Source organism: Pteropus medius, unplaced genomic scaffold, assembly GCF_902729225.1.
Source record: "Pteropus medius unplaced genomic scaffold, Ma_sr-lr_union100, whole genome shotgun sequence".
Taxonomy (NCBI): domain Eukaryota; kingdom Metazoa; phylum Chordata; class Mammalia; order Chiroptera; family Pteropodidae; genus Pteropus; species Pteropus medius.
Genome location: NW_024340699.1, coordinates 8,660,006 through 8,681,162, shown reverse-complemented (window position 1 = coordinate 8,681,162; position 21,157 = coordinate 8,660,006). Strand labels below are relative to the sequence as shown.

Genomic DNA, 21,157 nt, shown 5'->3' with positions numbered 1-21,157 from the left:
GAACACTATTTGTGTTGATTTGCTCAGGACAGTCTTAACTTCCGTTTTCCTTGTATAATTATTAAAGGCATCCCCTTTGACTCGCAAAAGCATTCAAGTTTGGATGGTAAATTCTATGGTCACTGTAGTTCTAACTCGTGCCCAGATTTACTGCTATAAATGAAATACGGACATAAATTTAGGATCTCCAGCCATCGTCAAAAACAAATGCAACTCAGTTAAAACTGTTTGATAAAAAGCTCAAGTCCAGATCATTCAGTCATTCAACAGAAGTTTAATTGTGCCTTTCATATGCTAGGCATTGTGCTGAACCCTGAGTTTTCAAATATAAATGAGACATGGCCCTGATTCCCAAGAAGTTGGAGTTTATTGGTTTAGCTAAAATTTTTAGTATGTTACAAAAAATTATCTGATTAGGTCACTTCAGTTTGTCTTTCACCCCTCCAGACTCTGTATTCATATCTTGAAGTTTATTGCCAAGTTCTCAGGCATTGACACCTGACTCCCTGGTTATGGATGCCCATCTGGTAATTATCAGCTCGTGACCATAGACAAGGGTCTCAATCTCCCTGTGCCTCCATTTGTTCATAAAATGGGAGTGATAATAGCATTTACCTCATAGGCTGGTGGTGAAGATGACAAGAGGCACTGAATGTGAAGTGCTTAGCATAGTTCTTGGCACATGATAAATACCCAGGACACGTTGGCTCTTGTGTAGTTTCTCAGTCTGCAGATATTTATATAGGCCCTAATGTTGCTGACTGCATTTTTTACCCTCTATTGAGTAGAACTTATGTGGCCTTGTTTAAAAAAAGCAGTCTAAGATAGTATATGTTAATGGGGTTCAAAGCTGATGAGAATTACCCTGGGAGGTGGATAATTCCGGATCAGTGAGATTCTGACCCTGGGGGATCAACCAGCTTATTTCCTTCCTTTTAAAGTCGGGGGAGGTAGCTTTTCCAACGTCATGCCATGAGATAGAAATAGAGCACAGAGAAAGATCATGATTACTTTTAGACCTTTCTTTCCCACCCCGCCATATTGCCATGTGCATCAGTCAGCACAGACGAGGGGCTATGCTGCAAAAACAAAAGAAACCCAGACACATCTGTGACAAAACACAATAAAATGGTATTGCTTTCTTATACCATAGTCCAATGTAGTTCGTCTGGTTAGTGGTGGGTGGCTATGCTCCACATTGTCACTCTGGAACCCAGGCTCCTTCCATCTCGGGATACCACCATTTTTGACACATGGCCTACACGTATCAAGGAAGACAAGAAAAGGGAAGAGAGTATAATGTTGCGTAGGATGTTTTATGGCCTTGCCTGGAAGTGCCATATGTCACTTTCATCCACATTCTTTTAATCAGAAATCAGTCTGAGGGTCTCACTAAGATACAGGGGCTGCTGGGAAATTTAATCTTGCTGTGTACTTAGGAGGAAAATGAAATAGTTGGGTTAACACATAGCATTGTTCTTGCCATGTCATGTGCCATTTCTTGTTACATTTCCAAAGGCTGACCCCACTCTCTCTGGAGATTTCTGTTTTCTGACTGCCAAGAATTTGCAGAACCTTATTTTCATGTGCTCTCCATGCAGTGTGGAAAAGGTATTAAGAACAGACTTTCTGAGAAGAGTTTGGAAGCATTTGAGATGTCTGGTCATGATAAAGTAGGACATAAAATGTGTATCTTTTGGGTTGATAATCGTCACCTAGAGATTATTGCTCAGAATGGAATAAGTTGCCTGTTCTAGAATCATTTTATCGTCTCATCTAATTCTCACAACATCCTAGGAGGTAGGTACTGTTATTATACTCATCTTATAGATGAGGAAAGAGAAGCTTAGGGATAAGTTAAATAACCTGCCCCAAATCACACCACTATCTGTTAAGATTTGAGGCCAGACTGTCTGATTCCATGCCTGCTTTCCTAAGCAGTATGCTCTGGAACAGAGATCTCAAATTCAAATACCTATAGGGGCCAAGCAGGTGACATCAGTGAGGGAAGCAGATCAGGTAGGCTCATGAACTGCAGAGTACATGCTTTGTCCAAAATGGGCAGTTGCCTCTTAACTCCAGTTTACAGTGGCCCCAAAGGCCTGAGGTTGTCTGATCATGTGATTTGTTCCAGATTTGTAAGTGAAATTCTCCCAAGGTGGCAATTAATTTACAAATCTTAAACCTGTACTGAGAACCAGACTAAAATACCTATCTGTAGGCCAGAATTGGCCTGTGGGACACCAGTTGGCAAGTTCTACTCCACTGCCTCCAGCAAAGATCTGGGTATGCCCCATGTATGTCCTTTCCTGCTGGAGCATGGAGCTGAACAGAGCAAGACAGGAGACAGCAGGGAGCCCTCCTGCTGCTAGGAGACAGAGTGGAGGCCCACCTCGCCCCTCCTTTGCAGAGCCCTCACCACCACCACATCCAGCCATCCAGGTTGCCCCTCTCTCTGGCCCGTTCTCCTCCCTGCAGGTAGCTGTCTGCACAGTGCTGGCTGCAAACTTTTGCAGGTGTAAAATTATATATGCGAGAGTGTTGCCAAGCCAGAAATTTAGCCCAGGGAGGCTTAGTTCCCAAACAACTGAGGTAGTGTGAAGCCAGTTTTTTAAATCAAATTCAGTCATTCCTCTCCCGAATGTGTGTATGTGTTTTTGAACTTGTGTGTGGTTATGTAACTGATGCGAATGAAGTGCAGACGTCAGAGAACAGTTGAATGATGCCTCCTGTTGTGCAAGTCAGGAGAGTAAAGAATGAGATGGGAGCTCTACGAGGGTGACCCACAAGGACACACAGCTGCCTGGGACCTAGCGGATGGCAGTTTGACGGTTCTTGAACACATGCTGTTTTCTCTCTTCTGTCAGGAAAGATCGATGGGTGGCATTAGGTCGTCTGGGCTGGGGAGAGGAAGCAAAGACAGAAAGACACCCAGGGGCAGGGCAGTCTGAGCAGCTCCAAGGAACTGCCCTTGGATTCGTCAAAGAATATCTTTGGCCAGATTTCCAGAGTCTTGAATGGCTGTAGCTCTGCAGGTCACTTTAGCTTTGGGGAGAGTTATATTTCAACTGGACCACACTTTTTAACATTCGTGGGGGAGGGGATGGAAGGGTGCATGAGTAATACATATTTACTGTGGAAAATATTGACAGTCCTAATAAGCGAAATGCAAAATGTTTAAAAAAAAAACAACAAAACTCTTCGTGCCAGCAACCAGAGAAAACTAATGTCCGTTTCTCTGAGTGTCTCCAAGGGACTCACTCCATCCAAGGTGTCTGGGAGGACATGAGGGGAGTATAATCTGTGGTCTTGGCTGCCACAGAGCTTCGCACTCCTTTGGGAGACAAGGCAAACACACAGGAAGCAGGCAGCAGCACACGAAGCAGAAGGGAATGTGATGAAAGACCAACATGAGTTGCGCAAAGGCTAAATGATGCAGAAGTTCAGAGATTCAGAGGAGAGAGATCAGCATAGGATGAAGAGGCTGAGAAAGCTGCAGAGAGGAGGACAGAGGCCTCACAAAGCCTGAAGACGGCATGTCAGTTTCCTGGGGCTGCCATAACAAGTACCGCAATTTGGGTGGCTTAAAACAACAGAAATGTATTTTGTCGCAGTTCTGGGGGCTGAAAATCTGAAATTGAGGAGTCAGCAGGGCCATGCACACTCTGACATTGGTAGGGAAGGATGCTTCCTTGTATCTTACTGGCTTTTGGTAGTGGCCGTCAATCCTTAACGGTCCTTGGCTTACAGCTTAATCACTCCAGTCTCGGCCTCTGTCGTCACATGGCATGCTCCCTGTTTGTCTTTTTCTTCATCTTACAAGTTCTCCAGTCATGTTGGATTAGGGCCCACCCACCCTAATGGCCTCATTTTAACCTGATTACATCTGCGAAGACCCTATTTACAAAGGGACTGTTTCAGAATGGGAGTGCAGTTTGAGGAGCCAGGACTAGAAGCAACAGAGCTGTTACCACCCTTGGACTAGAAGAGATGAGAGGATGCAGAGTGTTCTGGAGCCTGGAAATGGTCAGTCATGAAGAGGAGCCATGACCTTCAGTGGAGACACTAACTAACCTGGGTGACCTCTCAGCTACCTTCCTTCCACCTCCTGCTCAATTCAGAAAGAGGCTTAAGAGCACAGGAACCAGCCCCACAATGTGGTCCATTCAGGTCAGCCTTCCAGGTAGAAGAAGGTAGAGAGCGAATAACAGGAATTGAGGCCAAAGCCCCTTTGCCAACTTATTCTAGTTTGGTTGGAATTTCTTCTTTGATGGTGGTAAACAAGGGGTCAGGCTGGGCCATGAGACATCTTTTCTCTGGTCTCTCTTTCTCCTTTTCTGAGGAGTCCTAAAATCAAGCTGTGGGATCTTGAATGTGAGGGCATCACACCGTCTGAAGGCTGCTGAGGAGCTGCTGCCCCTGTCCTCAGACTCTCCTTCACTTCTCCGTGATTTCCGGCATGGCCGCTCCTGTCACCACATCACAACGCAGCTCCTTTCTGTCTGCTCCAGGATGTCTTCTCTCTGAGTTCCTGCTCTCACAGCTCTTTTGAATCTCTGATTTCCCACTCTGCGAAATACAGACCACATCTTTTAACATCTAATTTTGCATATTCTTACATTGTTCTCTTAATTATCTCATAAGTTTTGGTCGATCTCCTCAACTAGACTCCATGTTCTCTGAAGGAGAGGACCAAGCCATGTTTTTATAAAGCCAATTCTACCTCTACCTCTGCATCCTCTCTATACCAGTTGTTGGCTATGGGTGAAGAATTAACCTCTCCAAATGCTGTTTGGAAAATACTGACACAATTTACCTCTTGAGCCTCATGGTAATCCAGGAGAGCTGGTATTCTTGGTCAGACTTTATAAAAGTCTCAACAACAGTACCAACAATTGAGGCTCAACAAAGTTAAGTGACTTTTCCAAAGTCACACTGCTAAGAAGTGAGGAAGTGAGCATTCAAATCCACATCTTCCAGATTTACAGTCAAACCCCTTTTCTCCACACTATGCTAATGGCTTCACTAGGGGATGTTTTTACTGCTCCTACTTCCCACATGTGCCATGGCAAAAAAGAAATTTTGCAGAAATGCCACAGAATGAATCAAAAGAAGGGTATGAATATACATGTGCCAAGATAGGGACAGTGGCCCGCCCTAGAACATTCTTGTTTTATTTTTTCCAGTGTTGTTCTGAATTCCTCTTCCACCCCACCCAAGGTGTCAAACAGATGTGAAAATACCACAAAGTTTCAAGTCTCAGTGTTGGTGTATGATTCATGATTGGGACGAGGAAAAAATAATGCAGGAGATTACCATGGTGATGCCTGTTTATGGAGGCAACATGGTAGATGATGAGCAACATGGCAGAAACCAGACATGGGCAAAAATAGCAAGAAAGCACTTCTGCCTGGAGTTTGCAAAGGGGCTCAGCACTCCTGCTGGCCCAGACCTCACTGGGAGACAGAATAGGAAATGTGCCATCTTGGCTCTTCTGGGTAGCAGCAAAGCCCCTAGGAGTACCCCTTTGCTTTCTTCAAGACATAGGGGTGGGAAATTCTCTTCTAGTCTATTCTCTTCATTTTTTTTTTCAGTCAGCAGTTAACCCAACACAGTAGAAGATGCTTAGACTCTACTTGCAGATGGGCAGCATGATGTGATTTAAAAAAATAATAATAATAATGCTGCATCCAGAGAGCCAGAGTTCATGTCTCAGCCTTTGCCACTTACTAGTTGTGTGACCTTGTGACAGTTTACTTTATTGGTAAAATCTTCTAAACTGGAATGGAGTTGGGGGAGACTAAGCTTCAGTTTTCTCATGTGAAAAATGGGATAATAGTAGTACCTGCCACATATGATTACTGTCTGGATAAGAGAGAATGAGCATGAAGTTTTTAGCTCAGTGCCTGGTGCATAGTTTGGGCCCAACAAATATCAACTCTTATTAAGACTGATCATCAGTATTTTCATTTGTCGAAGGATAATAATACCTTTTAGAACCATTGCAAAGAGAAAGGGAACAAACGGGTAAAGAGCTCTTGACCCAAAGATATCACATTTGTCACTGTAGACTGCTATAACAAATAGTGCCATGATTTCAGTGGCTTAAAAATTGTTTCCTGAGTATGTCCGAGTCTAATGTGGATCGATGGGGAGATGGGAGAGGGAAGGTCTCTGTTTCTGTGGTCAGGAATTCAAAAGTAGTTTAGTTGGGTGATCTGGCTCAGAGTTTTTGTAAGTTATAGCTGGGTGGTAGATGGAGCTGGAATCTCAAAGGTGTCTGTACTTGACCTCTAAGCTAGAAAGATTAGAAAGATTCAGATAGCTTGGGCTGGAACAGCTGGACACCTCTTTTCCTCACCGCCCCCCCAATTCCCTTCTCTCTTTCCCCACATAGGCTTCTGGTCTTTTCATATGGCCCACAGGGCTCCAATGCAATTGCTTTGAGAGAGAGCCAGGCAGTCACTTATTGCCTCTTCTAATCTAGCATCAGAAGTTCTGCATCAATTCTGCCACAATTCTGTTTGTCCAGTCAGTTGTAAAGGCTTACTCAGGTTCAGTGGAAAGGGGCACACACTCCACCTTGTAGTGGCATGTGTGGCAAAGAAACCATTTGCAGACATGTTTTAAAACCAACCCCCATCTTAGACAACTGTAATGGCTTCCCCATCCAGGATCACCCCAGATGAGATCATGCCTACAGATGGTTTAGAACCCATCCATCTTAGACTGAGATCTGATGATTTCCTCAGAGGCCAAAGCTGAAGGCTGAGAAATCTAGCAAATGACCCAGAGGAGCCTGGACTAGGATAATGGGGGCTGGAGGAGGAATGGGCACATGTATGGTACAGCCTCTTCTCAGTGTCAATTCCCATTTTCAGCCAAGCGTGTTTGCAGTCCAGGCTTAGTACTTCTCACCATCCCAAGGTCTGCAAGCAGGAGAGGGTTACATATGGCATGGAGGCTCAGAGAAGTTAAATAAATTATGCAAACTCATACAGCTGGGAGTGGGGGTTAGGCAGAGACTTGAACCCTGACCTGTCTCCCTGACCTCCCAGGCAGCCTGGCAGTATGTGTGTGTTGGGTGGTGTAGGGGTAGATACCATGGAAATAGGTGTCATAGAAGTGATTCGAGGGAGAGGTAGTGTGAAGGGGCCACTTGTGGCAATACCACTCTATTTATCAGCCAAAGTGCACCCCTCTTTTCGCCTATAGGAGGGTAGCACACCAACTGATTCTCTTGGGGAACCCCAGGATTCATCTCTAGGGACAGAGTTTGGGGTAAGGCAGTCAGCTGCTGTTGGTGCACTGAAATTTCAGAGTGAAGTAGGGGATGTATATGGTTCAACTAATTATAATAACAATAATATTTAACAAGTGTCAGATAAGTGTTGTGTATGCATCATTTCATATAATCCTCATAAAAACTCTTTGAGGTCAAGATTATCACCCTCATTTAGCAGAGAAAAGGAGGGAAGCAAATTGCCCTTAGGTCACTCGTTAAGTGGCTACCAGGGATTTAATGGTAGGGCTGCTTGCCTCTGAAGCTCAGCCTAGCAAACGCTGACTCTGTACCTGGGGCACCCCCACCGTCCCCACCCAGCTCCCACCCCAACATCCTCAGCATTTCAGCAGCACACTTTGTGCCCCTTCACGTAGTAAGTATTAACTGAAAATATTGGTGCCATAGCCACTACTAGCACAAGATGCTGAGATACCACGCTGTTTCCCAGTAATCAGTCCCTTAGCTGCATTGTCATATTCACAGTTGTCAGGGTCCCCACGCAACCTTCCCAGTTGTGACGGGAAGTAAGAAGTATCCTTGGACGATTAAGAGCACGCACAGATCTCTGTCTGTGTGTCAGTGCCAAATCCTTGCCTGAGCGACCCTTCTCTGCTCCCTGTGCAATCCTTGCCCTTCCTTCACCAGTGCTCGGCATAGCCTGGGAAGTCTAAATACTGCCCCTCTCTGTTGCAGGCTAGTTAAGAAACAAGTTTGCTATCTTAGATAGTGGGACACTGATGAGGGGAGGCGGTTTCCAGGTGAGGTTACTCAAGGGCCTACTTGATGTTCCTTTCAGTATTTCTCGTATCAGGACAGTAATCCCTCCTCAAACTTGATTTTTTCTCATGTAAAATGCTAGAATCGGAACATCATTTCCCTGTCCTTTTGATGTAACTATGGAACTCACAAGCCTTACTGAAACATGGCGGCAGGATGGCAACTTTAGGGCCTGACTAGGAAAACCAAAGAAGAACAGTTGTTCCCCCTTATTCGTGGGGGTTATATCTCAAGACCCCCACTGGACGCCTAAAACTGTGGATAGTACTGAACCCTCTGTATGCTGTGTTCTTCCCTGTACACACACACCTTTTCACTTTTAAAAGAAGCACTTTGCAGCTTCTCTTTGGTGTCTCTGAATTCTCGGCATCACTACTCTTGTGCTTCGGGGCCATTATTAAGTAAACTAAGTTATGTGATTCCATGACAACTGATTTGATAACCGAGTTGGCTACTGATGGGCGGTTAGCCTCTACAGTGTGGATACGCTGGGCAAAGGGATGATTCACGTGCAGAGCAGGATGAAGTGGGAAGGTGTGAGATTCATCACACTACTCAGAATGGCGCATGGTTTAAAACTTATGAATATTTTTTATTTCTGGAATTTTCTGTTTAATATTTCGAACTGCAGTTAAACATGGGTATCTGAAACTGCAGAAAGTGAAGCTGGATAAGTGGGGACTACTGTAGCAAACGTTTGGAAGGGAACCCATCATAGGAACGTGGCCTCTTAGTACCCAAATGTTCTGGAGGAAAGCAAGGCCAGTTTACAGGTACTTTGTTGAGACTCCAACTTGGCCAAAATGCTGAAAGTTTCTTGTAAAGAAGATGTGGTAAATAGGAATTAATTGTTCAGCATTCATTATTAAGAATTGTAACATACTTTTATGGTCCTTTTTTTTAGTCTAGTCTTCTTAGATAATTTTAGTGAACACAGTATTTATACAGTTGTTCACAGGTTCATTCTTCACCTTGGTTTTCCCTAATTCTTGTTTTCTCCCACCTATGGTACCCACTTCTGCCCAACATCAGTGCCACGATAACATTGTCAGTTCTTTATTCTTTTCAAGGCCATTTTCAGGAACCTAAGCCTCTAAGCTTAGAAACAGGAGTAATCCCTGTTACTATCATTCCCTAATGTATGTGGTTAAAGTTACCTCTACTCTGAGCCAGGCATACATTCCACCATGTTGGGCTGTGGAGTTAAATGAGATGTGGCCTTTGCCCTCAGGGCGTTTGCAAACTAGCTGGAAAACAAACAAGTATCTAGCTAGATACCAAAGTCAATCAAGATTCTTTTGGTTTCAAGTGATGGCAAATTCAAATTCAAACCATTTTAAGTCAAAATGTAAGGGAGATGGGATAGAGTGGCTCATGTAATCTCAAAATACAGAGGTGTCTGGCTTCAGGCATGTGTGGATCCAGATACTCATGGGATAACACGGGAATCAGTATTGTTTCGTGTCCTAACTCTGGAAAACTCTCTTTTCATTGTGGCAAGATGACTGCTGGCAGCACTGAACAGCTTAGCAACAGCAGTAGAGAGAAAACTCCTGGGAATTTGAGTCAAGTATGCATTCCTGAAACAATTACTGTGGTCTGAGAGAGTGAAGACGCTTATAAGCCTGGCCTGGATTAGGTGCTCATCCCCGGAGCTGGGACAAGGGGTCAACCCCACTTTTATGACATGATCTGTGAGTTGGGGGAGGGGAGCTTCCAAAGAAAAAATTGTTACCTGATGAAAGGGCACCAGAAGCCAGGCAGCTACATATAACAGGGCTCTACTACATATATAATGGATAGCTTATTCCATACAATATCCTTAAGGTTAGTTGGGCATGCTCAGGGGATATCATTAATCACTGGAATTGCCTTCTCCTTGACAAGCAACATCCCTCCAGTCCGAGCCAATCTGGGTTGAATAGACCATAAATGTAACCTGCAAAAATCTGACCCAAATTTGCTCTCCATTGCAGTGACCTAGACAGAAATAATATCACCAGGATCACCAAGATGGACTTCGCTGGACTTAAGAACCTCCGAGTCTTGTAAGTAGCACATGACTCTCCAATAAAACATTTTCATTTTCAGCTCTTCAGGCTTGTGAAAATGTTCCACTGCCCTGACATCACACCACCAAGCCCTGAGCAATAGGAATTCTCCATTCTGGAGCAGATACTTCATTAGTGTGCCCAGGTTTTCACAGGTGTCTCGATGCTGCTGGCTGGGCTAGACCGATGGGAGAAGTCAGCTACAGTGACAGGGGAAACAGAAGGCTATACACGAATAAATCAACATGTCCAGCTTCTAGGATGACAGCGATGTCAAGTTGACTAACCACGCTTCCCTTCCAAAGAGATTATAATTTCTTCTCCAGTCTGTGCAGTAAAAGAGCAATCAGGACAAAAGCCATTTATCTTGTTGCTTAATGGAGAGGAGGGGAGAGGGGAGGGAGAGAGTCAGACAGGGTCAGAGCCCTTGCTGAACACCCACAGCTGTACAGACAGGTAGCAAAATTTGAGATGGGCATTAGTGGAATGGGAACAAGGAATATCAGGTCTCACTACTAAGTATTGAACACCCATCTCTAAGTCTGAGTGATTAGAAGCTGCACAAGTGCTTGTCCACTGAAAAGTCTCAGACATTCAGAGGTCCAAGAGAAGTGCAATTGGACCCTCTTTTCTTCTTCACTCAGAAGTTGATTTTGACCCATAAGTGCAGCTCTAGACCTGGAGCATGATTGGGGCAATTTGGTCACTGCCTTGGTATTTGTTTTGTCATGGAATCTTGGCTGGCAGATCTTTACTAGAGGCAACAGGTAAAATCTTAATATCTGACTCCACCTCCTTCTTTTTACTAATAGCCCTTTATCATGCAGCGGATTTTGTTCTAGGGACAGAAAGTACCAGGTTCTGATCCAGACTCAGAATTAACTGCCCATGTTACCTTGGGCAAATCACTATACCTCTTTGGGCCTCAGTTTTCTCATTGTAAAATAGGAAATGAATAGTATATAAGTTTACTAGGGCTGCTGTAACAACGTACCACAAACTGGGTGCCTTAAATAATAGAAATTTATTGTCTCACAGTTCTACAGGCCAGAAGTCCAAAATTAAGGCGTCGGCAATGTTGGTCCCTTTTGAGAGCTGTAAGGAAAGGATCTATCTGGTCTAGGCCTCTTTTCTAGCTTCTGGAGGCCTCAGGAATTCCTTGGCTTTTGGATGGTTGTCTTTGCCCTGAGTCTTTTTCCATTGTCTTCCCTCTACGTGTGTCTCTTGCTGTGTCTGAATTTCCCCCTTTTTATAAAGACACCAGCCATATTGGACTAGTGTACACCCTAATGCCCCCACTTTAACTCAGTTACCACAGTAAAGATCTCATCTCCAAAAGAATGTCGAATTCTGATAGACTGGGGTTTAGGACATCAACATATGAATTTGGGGGGGATGTAATTCAACCCATAATGAATACAAGTCCCTCTAACTCTTGCAATTGCACATATAATGCTTTGTGGTTTTAACATTTTCATGAACTTCCTGTTTATTCTCACTGCAACTCGTAGAGTATTACTTCTATAAAACTGTTTTCCTAATATAGAAATAGTGGTAATGATGATGAAGATAACCAGTGATATATGTGGTATCTTTCACAGACCACGCTCTATGTCACATAGTTATTAACCCCTATCTGCGGAAACAGAGGCTCAGATAGGTTAAGCAGTCCCAACTCCACATAGCAGGTAACTGAAGGAAGAGGAATCAGAACCCAGGTCATGCGCTTTCTAACCTCCATGCAGTGCCACACTTTACTGGCATTGTAGGAAGTTTGGTTTTAGAAAACCAAACCAAGAAGGTAATTGTCTACCTATTTTGTAAATGCAGCACTGGGGTGCAAGTGGCGTTCCTGAGCCTCCCTGAGCCCCAGTGTATGAAGCCCTGGGTCTGAGTGCTGGGCCCCCAGCTAGTAGAAGCTCTCCCCTCGAAGCGTTTCTCGTCTTTGGCCAGGGTACTCTCCCTCTCCACCCCTGAGGGGAGGACCCCACTCTCTGCCAAGTATTTCTTTTGTTCTAAGCAGTAATGTGTCTATCAGATGACCGGCAGCTTCGACAGGTATATAGATCAGAATTGAGATTGGGTTAAGAGTGGGGGAATTCCATGGCTCAATTTTAGGGTGATTTTTATTGGGGAGATATAGACAGTAAACACTTGATTCCAGATCATTTGCCATCTTAAAGTACAGACATTTAGCTTCTCTATTTTTTTTTCATGTCTAACCCCTGCATCTGTGAAAGATTTCCTTTCGTACAAGTCAGAAATTTCACCTAATGCTTCATATTCTAACAAAGTCAAAAATAACCCTTTGATTTTACCATTACATCAGAAAAGCTAATAAAAATTCCAATTTCCATATCTTCTCTCTGCAAATAGAAAGTTTAAAATAATCACAAAAGATCATATTAATATCCTCTGGATAGTCTACAATATTCCTTTGACTACAATTTATGTTTTCAGTTAATTGGTACATTCTTCTTATTTTGATAAGCAATGCCAAGACCCTCTCCCTTCTCCCACTTTACAGACGATTAATGTGGTGTCTTTCATTATCTCCCTATATAAAGTGGCCCTTTATTACTGTGAAAGTCTGCTAGGCGGGCTAGCTGAAATGCTTTCTAACAAACACCCGTAAAACACCTAGACATATAAACCAGAGTTTCCCTCAATCTTTTCTTTTTAGCTGAGTAACCTAGACAACTATCTATTTTGGAAAGCTTTCATCACACCTTAGCACATTCCCTGAATCTGTTTCTTATTTATACTTTATAGTGAAGCCAGAAAAGACTCAATCGTCTTCAGTAATCTGAGCTTGCCACCCATTTTCCAAGCAGAACTGTTAACATGGTGCTGTGAATGGGCAAAAGCAGATAAAATGGAGATTGGGGAACTTGGGCTTCATTCAAAGACAGTTTCCCCCCAATAAAGTGCATTCAAAGAGAAGATATAAGAATCACCCACAACAAATTATTCTCCCGTGGAGTAGGAGTAGGAAAAGATCTCTTCTGGTGCCATCAGTTTTCTTTCTTTGTAGTCTGTTGTAGGAACTCTGCTATGCCCCCAGTGTGGGAAACAGCTTTATCCCAAATGGGGTTAATAGAAGAGCTAAACTCCACCCAGCCATCATCGTGTGGGGGCGATTTCCGATTCTGATTCAGGGTTAAAAATAAAAAAATAACAAGACCAAAAAAGCTGAAAACGAACAGAGTCTGTGTCCTTCTAACTCAGAACAGACTCAAGCCATAGACAGTCCAGCCTTTTCTGGTTCCCCTGACCTCCTGCATCTGGTCAGTAAAATGAGAATGGTATGGCTTTAGCACTAGCTCCTGAACTGTATCTCAGCTTAGAAGTGTGGGTGGGAGGTTCACAGCTCGTTGACTCATTGATTCAGCAAATATTGATTATTTGTTGAGCCTTTAAGTGCCAGGAATTAGGCTCTGATAGATCTAGAAAGTAGATCTAAAAGGGGCCCTACATATCTTATCAGTCAGAATCCTAGCAGGAAAGAGATGATACTCACACAGGACAAATGAGGAGACCTACGTGAAGAATTATTTGCAGAGGTGTAGGCAAGGTCAAGAGAAACCAAGAAGAAACAATGCAGTTTCCTAGGGCCTGCAACAACAGACCTCTAAGCTTTGAGCAGTGGGGGGGGAGTGGTTACCCTAAGCAAAGGTAAGGACTACCTGACAGGACCTGCGGGCTTAGGTGGAGGGATGCAGTCAACCTGAAGTGACTTTTCAGGGGCAGAGCTGGGAATAAAGCTCCCAACCTCACTCACTGCCCTTCTACCCATGGTGTTCTGCTGGTGACTCCCATTGGCTAAACTCAGCAAGAAGCCAGAGTCAAGGAAGCTTCTGATGAAACTGGTAAAAGTTAGCTTCCCAGGCCTGAGGAAAGTGGGAAAAGGGCAGATATCTATACAGATATATTTTCATTTCTTCTACTCCCCTTTCTGAAAGAAGTTAATAGCGTTAGATTAAGTAGTACAGAACTAAGAGATTCATCATAGGAGGTTGGAGTTTGACTCTTTCAGAAACCCAGAGGGGATGTGACACTCAGCCACCCAAGTGTTGCTTGTTATAATTGGGAAATAATGACGACAAGCTCTGTGATGGATTGATTGATAGTAAAGACCCAGCTGAACAAACCACCCGTCACTAATACTGAACTGAATCCCTATTTAGCAAGATGTGCTAGTGTGAGTCTATTAGCATTCCAAGGCCCTCCTTGCCATATGGCAGGGTGGGAAACGAAGAGAAGGGAAGGAAAAGAACATTTATTAAGTCAGCCTCTAATTGTACTCCAGATCCTGGGCTAGAAAATTTACACACCTTATTCTATTTTTATTTTCGCAAGGACTTATGTGATTTTTTTTTCCTATTTTACAAATGAGGAGACTGAGTCTTAGAGAGGCAAACTGGGGAGCCTATGTGCCCTGCCTGATCCATACTCACTTCTGGCCAATTGTTGATATTTGGAAATGGGAGGGCTGATTTTTCAAAAGGAGTTTTTTGTGGGGGGTGTGTGTGTGTGTCTGTGTGTGCGTGCGTGCACGTCTATGTGTGTATCAGAGAGAGAGAGAGATCCTGATTTTTAATTGTTTGCAACAGATTTACAAGAATGTAAAATATCATCGAGCTCAAATAAAACACCCCATCCCTCTGACAGTCTGTAAGTCAGAAACTACATGTGTCCTAGACTAGCCTTTTCCTTGATAAAAAGTCAGTATGTGCTGTGACTCAAAGTCCTCTTCAGTTTTTCCTCCATTCAGTAAGCCCTTATCAAGTGTGTTAGGCAACTGTGTTAGGGCTGGGAGTATGATGATTGATTCTTAGGCACAGTGGGGAAGAGAGACCTGAGAATAAACACAAAGGCCAGAGTGTTAAGCCCAAGAAGTGCAAGGGGCTGTGAAACGTGCAGAGGTGGGGGCCGTGGAAGGAGTCACTCTGAATGGAGAGCTAAGCCTCTTCAAAGCTACTCTGCCTTCCTTTGCCTTTCCGCCAGGTGCTTCAGGGCGCCTCTCTTCCTGCCTGATCCAGAGAGACCCACAGCCCTTCCTAAACTCCACCTTCCAAAGAAACATCCTTCAATCAGAACTGCATCCCCACTAAGTCCCCGTCAGCCACCAGGGTCAGCCCCTGATGGAAACTATGCAGTTTCATTGCTTCCTTTCCCGACCATCCAGCTAATTCATTTTAAGTTGCCATTTTTTTAAGTTAGAGAAACAAATGTTTCATTGTATGCTCAATTCTTAGGATATGCCACATGCAGGAACCAAACCCACTTAAGCAGAGTGCTTAGGTTTTTAATCACCTGCATGGAAGACTTTGGAGGTCAGCCGAGCCGGTGGCTGGGGAGCCCTAGCATTTGTGACTGTCACCCTCATGTTGGGAACAGCCAAGCCCTGGGCAAGGGAGTTCCTGGCACGGGGCTGGTTTTTCTTCGTCATGGGCAGTTGTCCAACAATAGCTTCACTCTTTCTACTAGGTGACCCAGAGACAGAGTGAGCAGAGAAGGCCCCTTCCAATGAAGTATTTTTGAATCCTTGAAGGAGGGAGCTCCGAGGGAAGAGATGTGGCTTATATGTGTGGTTTTTATAGGAAGCAGCTTTTACCTCTTCCTTTTCTGTACAACATCCTGCAGTGCTTGGGGGGACATTTGCTGAGAACATTCTTAAAATAGAGGCATGGAAACCAATCTGTCAGGTAGATTGGTTTCTGTGCAGGCGGCAAAACCCTGGTTACCGTGACACCAAGCTGGGATGTGAGTTATCTTGTCCCACCTTACTGATCCTGCCTGGGGGGTCCTGTGGGTTGTGGCAGAGGCTGAGTGACCATGCCTGCACGGCCTACAATCTAGCCTGAGTATCCCTGAGTTTCTCTTGTCCTTGACCATCGCTGCCTCTGTGTTTCTAGGCACCTGGAAGACAACCAGGTCAGCATCGTCGAGAGAGGTGCCTTCCAGGATCTGAAGCAGCTGGAGCGGTTGTAAGTACAGCACAACCTCCTTTTTTGAAAAGCATTTTTTTTTTTTTTTGTAAATTTGGCTTCATCACGACCTTGCTTAAAAAAAAGTCTCCAATGTTTAATAAAATGTTTGCTATTATATTTAAAGCACATCAGATTCATGTTTCAGAGACACATAAATGCTTTTTCTCTAAAAGATGCTAGACTTGGCATCTGGGGGTGGCATTTCTTCTTCCCAGCCTTGAGCTCCCTCGTAGGTGAAGGAGGCCCACAGTTAGTGCCCTGTCATGGAAACCAGCATGAGAGGACGCCTCCGTCCTCAGGCCCTCTCCTCCTCCCTGTGCCTCCTCGGCCCCATTCTCATGGGAGATGAAGGGTAGCAAGTAGGTGCAGCTTTCAGAATGCCTGTATCTCCTCTGAGCCGGCATCAGCCTGTGGCAGGAAGCCCACACGTTTCCACGAGAGAATACATTGCCAGTGGTTTAAAAATAGGCCGCTCTTCTGACTCTAGCAGAGAGAGAGAGAGGAAAGGGGGCGGGATGGGAGATAGATGGAGCCTCCATTTGTTTTGTTGATTAATGCTTTTGCAGAAAACTCTTAGGTCACTTTGATGAGGGAGGCTGCTCAGATGGTTAAGTGGGCAGCTTCCCCTTTCTTCAGTTAATCACATCTGGCAGCTCGTAACATCTGGATATTTGCTTTCTGCCCTCTGAGTGGGGATTGTCCCCAGGAGCACTGAGTCATGCTGGTGGGCGGCTTTCTTCCATGCTTGCCTCCGCATCCTGGTTGACCCGACATTTCAGACTCCTTCCTTTGCAGCTGGGTACAGGGAGCTACAACAGCTCACTGCTCCGCCGGATGACCCAGATGGATGGCCCATATTTACCTGTCCTAGTGTCAAATCTCACCCACAGGGATGGGCTTGGGTAAGGTAGAGGGCCTGCCATCAACTTGTTAGCTTGGTGATCATTCCATCTGAGGCGACACGGGAATAGAAAAGAGTGTTACCCAGCAGAACCCTTATTCCCCACTCCGTTGTGTGAACTGTCTTCATTTATTGCTCTCCTGCCAGGTCGCAGGTCAGCATATGTTCTACTGTTGTTGGTTTGAAAATGACATTTTTTTATGTCATTAGGGAAAATAGTTGTAAAAATAATGAACATTGCCTCTTTTTATGCTTTTATTTTTTTTAAGTTTCTTAAAACTTAGATTCTTCTCTTTATTTAGATCAAGAAAAAAAATAAGTATTTGTTTGACCTGGTTCCTTTGTATGACATAGTCAACATTTCTGTGGAAGGATTAACATACTGTTCTTAGTGAAAAGGCCACCTCTTGCTTAGTCTTCTGATTAGAAGGGTAAATAAATTTCTAATTCATTAATTTCATGGTTGTTGGGAGGGAACTAATTGAGTACTTTGGACAGGCTAGGAACTGTGCCAGTATTTTATATGCTGTTATTTTATCCCCACAAAATTCCTGTGAGGTGTTATTACCCTCATTTTGCAGATGAAGAAACAGAGGCCCAGGGAGATGAAGCCAAAGAATTGTCAGGGGGAGCCAAGATTCAAAGCTACATCTGTCCAACATCAAAGCCCACGTCTTTTCATACTTCTGTGCTGCAGGCATTAGATGAAGTGTGATCTTTAGCAATGGCCCTGCAAATAGCCTCTCACATACCCGTTTAACTCCAGGGAATATCAATGAAATGTTTTGGCAAAGGCATTTCTCTTTGGCTTGGTGAACATGGCTGAAATACCGTGCATGTCTTGAGGACTGGGGACATTTGTGAGTTGAACCTGGCTCGCTCTCTGCTTTGGCTAATTAGGAAGGTAACGCTAGCTGCTGTACCAGATAAACCCTCAACTCTCATGGTTTAACCCTGTGGACGTTTACTTCGTATTCATATCAAACCCAGTAAAGGCATTCCTGATTGCTGGGCCTCTGTCCCCCAAGGAAAGACTCAGGGACATAAGTTCCCTCCAGCTCTCAGCCCTGCCATCTTTAAATCTTGGCTTCCAAGGTTCCAGTGCTTGTCTGCATCAAGCCAGTGGAAGGGAAAACAGCATGAAGGGTTGCACGTGGGAGATTTTCACGGACAAGACCTGGAAGGAATACAGGTCACTTCCACTCTTATATACCTTGGGCTAGAACTCAGTCATGGAAACTTCTGGGGATGCTAGGAAAGGTAGTCAAGTGATATGCCCAGGAACTAGAGGAAACAGGCTCAGTGAACAGCTAACCAGCCTCTGACTTCTGCTGCAAGCCGAAGAAGTGCTTGGTCAGGAAGAATGGAAGTCTAGGCAGCTGACTAGTATGCACAGCTGGATAGGCACTCTCATTTGAGGCCTTTCACTGTCAGTGAGAGGGAGTGTGTGTGACATTATCCTGACTGGTGTTAATCTGGTTTTATTCAGTCTGTCCCCAAACAGACTGAGAACTGTAGGATGAGAAAATACAATGTATTTGCTATGAACAACTAAAGAAGTAGATGGTCGATTATTCCATCTTAAGCTCTCACTCCTGACTTATCATATGTATGTCGCTATATTTGGTGGTAGATTAATATTCTGAAATACAGGCTGCAGATTACATGAGTTTTGATAATTCATTTCTGGAGTATTTATTTTTATCAGAAAGGTTATTATTAGTTCGATCTCTCAAGCCTTAATGGGGAAAGAGAGAAAATTCTGTCCTGCAGCTCTCAACTCAGAATATTCCTCCATGAAAGGATACCTGCTCCAGACTGAGTTAGGTGCCTCTCCTCTCATAGCACATGGCTGTCCCTATTGAAGCACTTATCACACCATATATTAATACCCCATTAGCCTGATTATTTTCCCCCAAAGTATGAGTATGTTGAGGCCAACAATCATTTTCCATTTAGCAATTAATCTCAAAGTCTTGCACAAGAGATGATAGTAAATGCTTGTGGAATATTTATCAAATACTTGGGTTTTTGTTTTATGCTAGTAGTTCTCAATTGGGACCATTTTTTCCCCCTAGAGGAACACTTGACAATGTCTAGAGACATTTTTGGTTATCACAACTGGAGGATGCTACTGGCATAATATGAGTAGAGGTCAAGAATGTTGCCAAGCATCCTATAATGCACAGGACAGCATCCAGAACAACGAATTATCCAGTCCAAAATGTTAATAGTGCTAAGGTTGAGAAACTACACTTTACCTATTGCGTCAGGTAGCATCTTAGGCACTTGACATATGTCATCTCATCTAATCCAAACATGTCCCTGACATGATGAAATAAAAAATTCGAAGCATTGCCTGTGAAGTATTGTTGCCAAATATGTTTACCCTAAATCTAATTAAGCTCGGTCTCACTTCTTGTTTCCAGGAAGTAGATAGGTTAAAGGAACAAGTTAAATGAAACTAAAAGGAAACAAATCCCGTAGGTGGGACATTCTGTAAGATAACTGCCCTGGTCCCTTCAAAACGATGTCACGAAAGATATCACACATGAAGTTTGGTGTGGCTCTATTAATAATAGATAAAACAGACTTTAAAATAAAAAAAGCATTATAGTGATAAAGAGAACTATTTCTTAATGATAAAGGAGTAAAGACATACATAAAGCAAATTTTGACAAAAGCAAACAACTGTAGAATAAACATTCTTTTCAAGTGCATATGGAATGTTTATCAAATACGGGTTTAGATATCAGGTCCCAACAAATGTCAAAGAATTAAAATCATATGGATTATTTCCTCTGACCGCAACAGAAATATTCAAGAGTCATAAGAAAACAATAAATCAAAAATTTAAGACTATTTGGAAATCGAGTCATATACTTCTAAATAACCTCTGAGTCAGAGAACATATCACAGTGGAAATTAGAAGATATATTTTTCTAAATGTTAATAAACACAATATATTGCAATGCGGAGATTGTAGCCAAAGCCACGCTTAGAGGAAAATGTTTAGCCTTTAAGCTATATTACTCAATTTATGATATATGTTACGTATAGCATATATTTTAAAAGAAGTAAGGATAAAATCTTGATGAAAGTATCCATCTTAAGAAGCCAGAGAAAGAACAAAGTAGAAGGAAGGAAATCAGTAAGAGCCTGAGTGTATGAAATATATATGTGTGTATATGTATGTCTATACACATATGTGTGTGTATATTAGAAAAATCTAAAAAGCGAAACATTCATTCTTGAAACAATAAAATTACTGAAATTGGCAAGACTGATCAGAAAACAAAGAGAAGGCTAAATTACCACTATGAAAGATAAAAGGGAGGAAAAACTATGAATTTATAATTTGACAAAGATTACAATGATAGTAAGAGCAGATTTCGAACAACTTTATTTCATTGCCTTTAAAGATTAAGTAAAATTGAGAACTGAAACAAGAAGCGATAGAAAGTCTGTAGAGTTTCATACCCATAAAAATAATTAAATCTTTAATTAAAACCTTCCACCAAGAACATCTAGGCTCAGATGGCTTCACCAGTAAATTCCACCTAAGTTTTACAAAATATCAATTTATCATAAACTTATTCTCTAAAAAGAATGATATTTGTCATTTCAACAGTATAGCCTTTATAGCTAAACCCAACAAGGATTGTTCAAGAAAAAATATAAACTAACATATTTCATAAATATTTTTACAAATTTCCTAACAAAATATTAGCAAAATGAATTTGGCGATACATGCAAAAGAATATACTGCAACCAAATTTGGCTTAGTTGATGAAGACAAAGTTGGTTTAATGACTGTTAGTACTTAGAGTGTTCCTGGATGTATAAACTCTTCAAACTAACCAAAACAAGGCTCCTTTTTCAGTGAAAGGCCTAGCATTGATAAGAAACTCATGGGACTAGTTGATCAGAACAGAAAAAAAAAATGGTAGGAACAAAGAGAACTTCTTGATGAAAGTGTGAGCAATCAGCAGAAGAGTCATATCTTAGAAAATACAAGCCGTATTTTTCATTAGTTTGCAAGAAAAACCAAGAATGAGCTCTAGGTTCTTGAAAGTATAAAAGCTATCACTTCCTACCCCTCCCTCATAAAACTAGAGGAAATTTCTTTCATTTAAGAAATAAACAACCA

General features: G+C 42.9%; 1 protein-coding gene across 2 annotated transcripts in view; it reads left to right on the top strand.

Moving 5' to 3' along the window:
* SLIT3 (slit guidance ligand 3) overlaps nucleotides 1–21,157 on the top strand; it is a 538,957-nt gene that overhangs the window by 31,191 nt on the left and 486,609 nt on the right. For both annotated transcript variants that reach the window (XM_039877365.1, XM_039877366.1), the window contains exons 2-3: nucleotides 10,039–10,110; nucleotides 16,032–16,103. In XM_039877365.1, coding sequence (XP_039733299.1) covers nucleotides 10,039–10,110; nucleotides 16,032–16,103 — 144 coding nt within the window. The remainder of the gene's footprint in view (nucleotides 1–10,038; nucleotides 10,111–16,031; nucleotides 16,104–21,157) is intronic.